This window comes from Quercus suber, unplaced genomic scaffold, assembly GCF_002906115.3.
Source record: "Quercus suber isolate HL8 unplaced genomic scaffold, Cork oak 2.0 scaffold_164, whole genome shotgun sequence".
NCBI lineage: Eukaryota > Viridiplantae > Streptophyta > Magnoliopsida > Fagales > Fagaceae > Quercus > Quercus suber.
In genome coordinates, this window is record NW_027069625.1 from 1225582 (window position 1) to 1236282 (window position 10701).

At 35.0% G+C, this 10701-nt stretch overlaps 1 protein-coding gene across 1 annotated transcript; it reads right to left on the reverse strand.

Moving 5' to 3' along the window:
* Positions 1 to 1022: 1022 nt before the first annotated feature.
* LOC112030452 (transcription factor MYB93) lies at positions 1023 to 2317 on the reverse strand. The gene is made up of 3 exons (XM_024063141.2): positions 2114 to 2317; positions 1902 to 2031; positions 1023 to 1782 (listed from the first exon to the last, which is right to left on the reverse strand). Exons 1-3 carry the CDS (start codon positions 2244 to 2246, stop codon positions 1035 to 1037), a joined length of 1011 nt encoding a protein of 336 aa, XP_023918909.1. The 5' UTR covers positions 2247 to 2317; the 3' UTR covers positions 1023 to 1034.
* Positions 2318 to 10701: the final 8384 nt, after the last annotated feature.

The window sequence follows — 10701 nt, forward strand, 5'->3', positions numbered from 1 at the left end:
AAAAAAAAAAAAAAAAAAAATCTTAGATGTCTTGGCATTTTGAATGGAAAATGATTATTTTGTAATTTTTTAAAAAAATGTTTGTGGACTTTTTCACGTTAATTGTGTAGTTGCTTTCCACAAAATATATGTATGTTATGAATGAGAGTTTTATTTAATATAATTGTTTTGATTATAAGAAATATTATTGATTTTTTGTACGTACAAAAACACCAAAAAACATTTCCAACTCATTTTTACTGTTAATAACAATCACATGATAAACCAGTTTCTAGAAGAAAAAAAATTCATTGAAACAAACCGTGCATTAGTTTCATATAGATCTAAATCCATTCTGATAAGGAAGCTAAGAGGATGGTCTTTCACACCTGGCTGGCTAATAAATGCTGACGGAAATATATATAGAGCAAGTTCTTGATTAGTTACCAATAATTACATGGAATTAAACATAATAAAGGAATAAAATAATTCTTGTCTCTGCGAATGCCATTATAGCAAGTTCTCTGCTGTCTGCTCATGTAAATCATCCAATACATTTTATTCATTAATTCACCAGATTTTCATTATTTTCTCTGGGAAGTAATTCCAAAATTCTTTCCTCTACAGACCCATTGAATATTACTATCAGAGTATCAGCCATAAACACAAAATACAAAGCAAGCAAAATGCAATATCAACAAAAAAGAGAGACGGGGTGGAGCTTAGGAACATGTTTCTTTTTGGGGCGAGGTTGACATAGAGTAGTTTTAGATTGGATGAAGCAAACAACAAAGTCAAACTAGTACAATCATACTATTCGAAGACTATATATTGATAGATAAGATGTATATATGTGTCATATACATGCATAGAGATGTATTTGTGTACACATGTGGTTGATGTGTCTATCTGCAGGCATTAAGTGTTTACAACTACCAAACATAACACTCAAAAAAAAAAAAAAAAAAAAAAAAAAAACCAAGAAAAAGAAAAAAAGGTGTTTACAAACATAGAAGGGTGATGCAACTCCACACGGTCCAAAATGAAAGAATTAACTAAGAAATCTCATGCATAATAGGATCTTCAAAAAATAGTTCAGGCCAAAATGACGAAGCTCCACCATAGCTAGAGGTACTACTACTAGCATCCCCAGGATTGCTTAAAGACATATCATCAGTCATAGTTGAAATAACAGGAGTGGGAAATGGGAAAACCAAAGACGAGTCATCATGTGGGTTATCTCCTTGGCTGACCATTGTAAAGTTACAACCTTGACCCATCTCACTATTCAAAGAGGTCTGAAAATTGAAAGGGACTTGTGGGTCTGACAAGTGAGCGAATAAGCTTGGGTGGTGGAGTGGTTGAAAGGTAGTATTTCCAGGAGAAAATGAGGATGAATTCTCCACATTTGACGAATTTAAAACTGGGTTTTCTTTGAAAGCAGGAATTGAGCTCAACAAATTAAGAGCCTCCATGTCTGTGATGTCATTTTGGCCATACGAGTTGGTGGTTATTGAAGCCGCGGATTGGAGAAGATACTGTAAGTATTGAAGCTTAGCCAACTGCACAGCTTCTGCTTGTAATCTCATAGCTTGTTCATCTAATGGGTGATGATCCACCATCAGGTCTCTAAGGTTAGCAAGGGCTAAAAGATGGGGCAAGCTGGAAAAGAGGTCAGTTCTTGGTTGATGGGTCATTGGATCAAAACCCATTTGAATCAGCTTCTTCTTCAAATGTGTGTTCCAGAAATTCTTGATTTCATTGTCAGTCCGGCCTGGTAGGTGCGTCGCAATAGCTGACCATCTTGTGAACAAAATGCAAATAAAAGTTAAAGTCGTGATCACAATCAAAATATATAGGCAAAGTTGGGACATTTTTTTTTGTGAAGTTTCATAGAAAAAAAAGATTGAAAGAATTAGTACTTGTTTCCAAGTATGGAATGGAGATGTAGAATTGACTGCTCCTCTTCTTGAGAAAATTTTCCTCTCTTGATATCTGGCCTCAAGTAATTTGTCCATCTTAACCTACAGCTCTTGCCACATCTGTTAAGACCTGCCAAGAAAATAAAAGATTGTAATAAAGAAAAGCCTTGAGAGAGAGAGAGAGAGAGAGAGGTGGTTTTGTAAATAAAAACCTGCAAGTTTAGGGAGGGCTCTCCAACTTCCATGGCCATGTTTTTGGATGTATTGAACAAGCTTTTCATCTTCTTCAGGAGTCCAGGGTCCTTTCTTAAGGCCATTCTCATCACAACAAGGAGACCTTCCCATGGTGATCTGTTCCTATATCTAATTATATTTGCTTTCTTTTTGCTGTTGCTTCCCTCTGTTTCAAGAATACCTTGGGCTTACTATTTATATACAATCATCTGCCTGATTCTGGTCGTTGATTATTCTCAATTAAAAAATCTCTCTCACTTTTTTATTAGGTGGACCGTGGATCAAATTACAATAAGCTCACTATCACATCTGGTTACATACATACTCTCTTCTTCTATGAAATGACAAATACATCCTTAAAAAACTATTTTTTGTTAATCACTTGACTCTTAGCCGACATGAAAAAAATGGGGAGGGGAGCTAGACTTAATTTCTTAGAAGAGTTGTGTTCGCACTTTAATTAAGTTATGATTTTAAACTTCAAAATTGTGACTTAAAGATATGAGTTCTCTTGTAAATTGTAGTTTATGTGTATTATGTATACACTTAGTTGTGTTCAATAGTCATTATCCTTCTTAAAATATAAGAGAGGTGCAATGATCAATGTCTCAATAAATTTTAATAAATTTAGTGACACAATATTTTTTACAATTTTATTTAATTGTTGAGATAATTTTTTAAAAGTGATGTTATTCCAATAAAAAATTGCCATCTTAATTAGCAAGTGGGAAAAAAATTGTACCCCTAGTACTATTCTCAATAAATTTTAACCAAAGTCAGCTAATTAAAAGTAATAAAAATGCTAAAAATTATTTGTTGCCCCACCATTTTTATCTTTCCAACTTGTTTAACAAAATTAAAAAGAAATATAATTCTTGTACCCAAACAAAAATTCTTGTACATAAATTATTTATGAGAGAAAAAAACTAGCTACATGTATATTTACTTTATCTAATGGTCAAGAGTCTTATGGTTCAATTGCAAAGTTTAGTTATTTTGTTTAATGTATGACTCTTTCAATCGTATTATTTGGAAAAAAAATTTGTTTACAAACTTAGTTGTAGTCTAAGACTTTAACTCCCATTAAAAAATTAATATGATAACATATTTTAAAAATCTAACTATTAAATTATATGTTTTTAATAAACATGTCAAATTCTGTGCAGATAAGATATTATTTATAATTCATTCATAAACATATTTTTTATATATAATTTTAGATTACAAAAACTTGAAATTTAAACATTTATACGTTCTATATATATAAGAGATTTTATGGAAAAGTTCAGATTGCTTTCATTATTTCATACTAGTATATAACCCATGTGTTCTTTATCATAAGATAATGCCAAGGCACCAATCGGTTTTTAATGTAAGTAGGAATTAAATTACAGATCTTTTATTTAACTATCAGAAATTTTTCCAGTTGAATTAACTGGAACTCACATCTTTTGCACAACATTAACTCACCTACAACAAAAATTTTAAAAACTTAGATAGGACACAGTACAAAATTAGACAACAATTAAAATCCAAATTAGAATTTAATAGAATTTTCACTTAACTTTGCCTTTAATTATATATATATATATATGATTAGGCTTTGATACTTCAATTTAAATACTCATTATATAAACAGAACTACCCCACTTCCATGTTAAACGTAAATATATCTAAATTCTTAAAGGAAAAAGATTTACTGCAAATTAAGTTGCAGCAACTCCTGTAAAAATACAAACATGTCAATGTCTTAAATAAATACTCTCTTATATTTAAATGAAAATTTCTTATCAAAATTGAATTTTCACCAAATAACTACTTAACATATGTGCATTTTGTAGAAGTTGCTGCAACTTCCAGCAAATCCTCACTCTTTCTTAAATAATCGAAGAAGAGTCCAATTCAATGTTTCAAGCTGCTGTCGGAGGCGAGTAGGCAACCAATATAACATTGGCAATAATTGTCCGCTTTTTGTCATGAAAACAATTTCCTGATAAAAAGTAGTCGTGTAGGGTCTGAACACAATTGGCATAATCTGTAAGGAAGGATAAACAACTGGTCTTTACGGGCTAAAGCCTCAATCAGCATTTCGTTTTTAATTCCTTCACTAAAGTAACCTCAAAGGCAGAATCTTTCAAATCAGATACGTAATAACAAATGGCACGTCCCTACTTGTCAAAGGAACCCATTCCATGCACGCAAAGAAGAAGCTATTTCGTCATTTTTTGCATGGCTTCAAAGTACTTACGTCTTACATTTTGGATTCATATAAGGCCATATGCATTAGGGAACCTACGTATTCTGGATTATTATGTTTGATTAGCCAGTATGTCATGCCACAAAATGATTTTATATGTTTACGAGACAGTTTAGGGTTTCTTTTTTGCCTCGTCTCAATTTTTTAAACAGTTGATGCGATTAAATCATCTACACATTATAATACTAGAGTTATTCGCAAATCACTTACAACTTTATCTTAAATTCTTTTAATCATAAAAGCAAAGTATAAATTTATTAATTGAAAGGTGACAACGTTTGTGAACATAAAATTTAAGTTAGTTTATGATTTGAGAATGGAACTTTGTAAAAATAGAATTATTATATGTTTGTAATGCGTTCATTTTATATTTTATATTTTTGGTTCTTTTTGGTCAAAATAAAACCTACCTATATACCCTCCATAGTAAATTTATATTACTACTAGATCAATATATTTATAGCGTAAATATACTTTTGGCCCCTACATTTTGGGCCGTTTCTCGATTTAGTCCCTAAATTGATTTTGCTCCTAGGTGAGTCCCTTCTTTTTCATAGTTGTTTTTAAAATGGTCATTGCCGTCAACTCAGTTACGAAAAATGCTAAAGTGGCAAATAGAATTCATTGTTGGCATGTTAATCGCTGACGTGGCTAATAAAATATTTTATTTGATATTTTTTAAATGCAATGTCAGCATTTTTTGAATTAAAAAAAATCCATGTCAGTTTAATTAAAAAAAATAAAATAATTTACATTTTTCAATTTCAATTTAATTCAAACTAAATTAAAAAAAAACTTTTAAATCTATTATTATTATTATTATTGTAAGGACACGTTTTGGAGCCCAAGCCCAAAATATGAAGGGAGTTTGGCTTAGTGAGCCTAGAACAATATATTTGTAGAGAGTGGGTTAGAAAACTAGGCATGATGAGTTGGACAACAACTATAACAGATTCAAACAATAATCAAACAAAGATGGACAGAGTTCTCTAAGTAAATTTATCCTTGGACCAATCCGAGGAGGTTAGTTCTAGTCTATATTGATTGAAAAATGTTATAGATATAATTCCAACTGTTACAGTGTTCTCTCTTCTAAGTTTTTCGATCCCCTCTCCATGGAGGGTTTCTCATGTTATATAGTCTTCTTTTTGCGATGTTGATCTTACACTTGTTGGTCATCTAAGTCACTACTTGAGTGCTTGTCCCATCAGATAACCCCTTTGGCTCTCTGTGAGTTGGGATAGCCAAAACAGCACTGTTTAAGGGTCTTCTTTACATAATACAACCAAAAAGTTAGCTGCAGAGTATTTAATGTGATGGTAGTAGTTTTCCCTTAGATATTTCTAAGCTCCTAGCCCTCTGGTGCACTTGAGATGCACGTCTTTATCACTGGAGCTTCTTGGAAGGTTACCTTGAACCTTAGGATACACGTTTGAGCTATGCTTAACCTATCCGAGGAGACATTCCTCCTTGGATCACTCTCCCATTCGTATCTTACTCATAGATTCTAAGCTTGACCCATCTAACACTACTAATTTTTTCTCGAATTACTATACTCTCGGCCACGATCCATTACCCAATATATAATCTGAGCCCTTAACCCTACAATTATTATTATTGCTTTTGTGGGGTATAGGAATTTGAAAAATGTAATTGCACCACGTGTCATGCCTATGGCTGAGGGGGCTATTATTGTGCCGAGGAGGTCACACTCTCGAACAGTAAGACCACATCAATGACACGTTACATCAGTGGCATGTTACCAGAGGAGGTCATATTGTAGAGAAACAACTTCGGGGAAGGGGTTAGCCCTGATATGACTCGAAAGATGGTGGTTTCCACCACATTGAATGCATCCACCAAACCTCCTGATTGCATTTATGTCTTGGCTGTCACAACTCACAAGGGGTGTGGGAAGGTGTCTGATGGGACAAGCACTCAAGTAGTGGCCTGGATGATCAACAAGTGGAGGTAGATCATCTAAAGGGAGCTATATAATATAAGAGACCCTCCAGGGAGAGGGGATGGGGAAATTTGTAGAGAAAACATTGTAGTAACAAGAACTAAAATTATATCCAAGTTTGAAAGAACTATATTCAAGAACCACTCTCCTCGGACTTTGCTGAGGAAGGATTCCTTTGCACAAAATTTGTCTTTCCTTGCTTTCTTATTATTTTTGGTCCACTGTACATATTGCTTGATCCATTAAAGCCTAGTTTTTAAGTCAACTCTTTACAAATTTATTGTATTGGGCTTTTTGGGCCTAGATCTTCTACCTTTTAGGCTTAGGAACCAAAAATGCTCCCTTATAGCTTTCATTATTTTTTAGGTAAGAACACAAGAAGAAACCTCTAGGAAATCAAACCCATAAATCCAAAAAAAAAAAAAAAAAATACAAATCTGCATTAAAAAAAATAAAATAAAATAAACAGACAAACCCAAAACAGTTTAGGCAAAATCTCAGAACACAAACAAACTCAGAACACATACAACCAGAACATTAGGGTCAAAAAAAAAACACACACACACACACACACACACACAAACACAAACAAACCCAGAATTCACCATCAAGAACAACCCACTGATCAACAACACCAAATCTGCTATCAACAACACCAAATCTGTTGTCAACAAACCCAAATCCACCATCAACTCGCCATCAACAGCACCGAATCCACCATCAACAAACCCAAATCCGCCATCAACAATACAAAAGCACCAATGTTCTCTACCTTCCATCTCTGGCAGAAAACTCCTCATGCAAAGCAACCTTGACCACTCCGATCTGGTGCTCCAAGGCCATCATTCTCTTACACCTAGGTCGAGTTCATTTTTCCAATGAAATCCATTGTTCCCATCGTTTTCTCCACATCAAGAGAGAAGCTTGATCTGCTCGCATCGATCATCTCGCCGTTGGTCTGCTTGTGAGCTTGTGAACTCTGGCGCATGGTGGAGAAGAAGGCTAAGCTTGTGAGCTTAGTGGTACAGAGTGTAGGGTGAAGAGAGAGAGAGGGAGTTTGAGATTAGTGGTAGAAAGTGTAGAAGATTTTTTTTAAGCTGACGAGGTTAACCAAAAACAAATACAAAAAGAATTAAAATGATTATTGTGGGGGTAAAAAAGCCCAAAGCTACTTAATGGGCCCGGAACCCCTTGTTAAGGACTATTGTATTTTCGAGGATCAATAGGTGGTTGGGGGGGCCCATCTAAAGCAGGAAGCCCAGAAGCAGAGGGGGAGTGTCGTCCGAAGAGTCACCATTGGTCCGAAGACGTCTTGCTCCTTGGCTACGACAAGCCTTGATCAAACGAACGTGTGGAAGGTCCGACTAATCTTCCTAACAATCCCAACGGTAATGATAGGTCCTGGGTGGATCCGGAGATGATCAGAACTAAAAAATATCTAAAGGAAAAGCTGCTACCACCGAATTTAATGCTCAGCAACAGCTTTTCTGGCCGCATTTATGTGGAGAAGACCCCTGAACAGTGCAACCTCAGCTACCGCCACTCACAAGGAACTAAAGTAGACACATGACGTGACATGCACTTGAGTAGATGCGCGGATGAAGAACAGGTGGACGATGGAGATGATAGGAAGAGATGCTATATAAAGAAGAAGGGTCCCTGATAATGGGGGATCGGAAGAGAGAAAGAAAAAGAGAGAGAAAAGCTTTACTGTAGCTCTGAATGTTGTAATCACTGTTCATTCAATAAAACTCCTCTTCGGACATTCATTCATGGAGTTATCTGAGCTTTAGTTCATGTTATCATCACTGCACGTAACCTAGCCAACTGTTCTGTGCTTCATAACTAGCCCAGCTCTTTCGCCCACTCTCTACAAATTCATTGTTCTGAGTTCGTTGGGCCTTTAGCCCATATCCTTTGGGCTTGGGCTACAAAAACCGACCCTACAATTATAAATTTTTATTTTTTAAGAAATGATTATAGTTTAAATTAGATTTAAGGTTTTTTAAATTTTTTTAAAAAAATTTTCTTAGCTGGCTTTTTTTTATTAATTTAAATGCTGACATGGCATTTAAAAAAGGCTAAATATAGATTTTTTTACTATTATTTTATTAGCCACATCAGCAAACAGTGCATTCCATTTGCGACTTCAGCATTTTCCGTAACTGAGTTGATGGCAGAGACCATTTAAAAAACGACAATGAAAAAAAAGGGACTCACCTAGGAGCAAAATCAGTTTGAGAACCAAATCGAGAAATGGTCCAAAATGTAAGGACCAAAAATGTATTTACGCCTATATTTATAGTATAGTTCATAATACCATTGTATTTCCAAGCTCATGTTTATTGCTTTGGGGCAAAGTATAAACTTTCTGAAGAATTTCCCTAATTAATTAGCTATTTTAAAGCCCTAAAAACAATATCATTGTTTGAATGGTATATATGCCTTGCTATTAGCTCGCTATCTTTTCAATTCCTCATCACTTTTGCCGTCTTATTTCATATGCCTCTCAATCTTTTCATCTTTTTTTCTTCATATTTAAGTTCCAAATCATTTTATTTGATCATTCGATTTCTCCTTCAATAAGTATTTTATTTGATCATTCCATTTCCTTCAATTGTAAAGATTTCTTTATTAATTCTAACGGCACTCCATGTCTTTCTTGAGCATCTTGAAGATGTGTGATCATAGTGATAGTATAATGGTGATGTACTAATGCCGCAAAGGTGACATATATATTACTTTCTATAAATTATTTTGAAGCAAAAACCATAATGGGCATTAGGGGTGGCAAAATTAGACACGACCTATAAACCCAACACGACACGACACGAAATTAACAAGTTATGGGTTGGGCCTTAATGGATTCGTGTCATATTCGAATTGACACGATGGACCCGTTTGATAAACGGGTTGGGTTAGGGTTCAACCTATGGAACCTGGTTGACTTGTTTAATCAGATAAAATTTTACTAATATACCCTTCAAATTCTAGGTATATAAACTTATTAGTTGTTGTGGTTTATTTTCTTTGACATATTGTGATTGATTATTTATGATATTGAGATATACTTTAGTTTTGAATGATTATTTGTGATGCAATTACTCATTAGTTTTGAATTTTATATTTAAAATATTTATTTGCTTATTTTTTCATAAATGTTTGTTTGTTTGTTTGTTTGTTTTTTTTTTTTTTTTTTTTTTTTTTTTTTTTTTTTTTTTTTTTTTTTTTTTTTTCATTTTGATAAAATCAGATAAATAGGTTGACATGACTAACCCGTTTAATAAATGGGTCGTGTTAGGGTGGAGAAATCTTGATCCGTTTAATAAACATGTCGGGTTAGTATTTACCCATATAGTTGAATACGTATGAGTTGACATGACACGAACCCGACATGCGAATATGAATTGCCATCCCTAATGGGCATGTGCAATAATGCGTAGGTCATCATCTTTAGAGCATTCACAATGAGAATTGTAAATGCCATATGTTAGTTACATTTAACATCAAGCCTCAAAAGTACTCAACAGCTGGCCTGCTAAACTTGTAAAATTGTAAATTTTTTTGGCATTGTGCTACAGTGCCATTCCATTTTTATGATGGCACTATAGCTCAATTGTAAAAATAAAATATTCAAATTTATTTTTCATATCATTCTTTTAATAATTCTTTCTCTCTCTTCTATCTTTCTCTTTCTCTGGTCTCAGACTCTTAGTCCATTTCTTCCTCTCTCTCTTTCCTCACATCTCTAGTAGTTGGGCCTCCACGCCAATGAAGCAAAGATCAAAGCTTCTCCACCGATCTATTGGCTACGTGGTATTATGAGTCGAATCTAGTGGCAGAGGAATGGTGGGTTGTGGGTTTGGGTCGGGGTGGGTCTAAGGCATGGTGGTTGTTACTGTGGGTTTGTGATGGGTGGGGCGTGGTGGGTCTGTGGTGGGTGGGGCGTGGGGAGTCGTGGTGGTTTGAGGCATGGCAGTTGTGGGCTTGGGTCATGGTGGTCTGAGGCATGGTGGTTGTAGGTGTGAGTTGTGGTGGGTCTGTGGTGGGTGGGGCGTGGGGAGTCATGGTGGGTGGGGTGTGGGGAGTCATGGTGGGTCTACGGCATGGTGGTTATGGGTTTGGGTCGTGGTGGTTTGAGGCATGGTGGTTGTGGGTTTGTGGTGGGTGGGGCGTGGTGAGTCTTGGTGGTGCAGTGGTGGGTTATGGGTTGTGGGTTTTGTTTGGTTGTTGTTGTTGTTGTTGTTGTTGTGTGTGTGTTTTTTTTTTTTTTGGGCATGGCAGTGGCGTGGTTTTTGTGGTCGATGTCTGGTGGTTTATGTGTACATGTATTTTTTTTTTTTTTT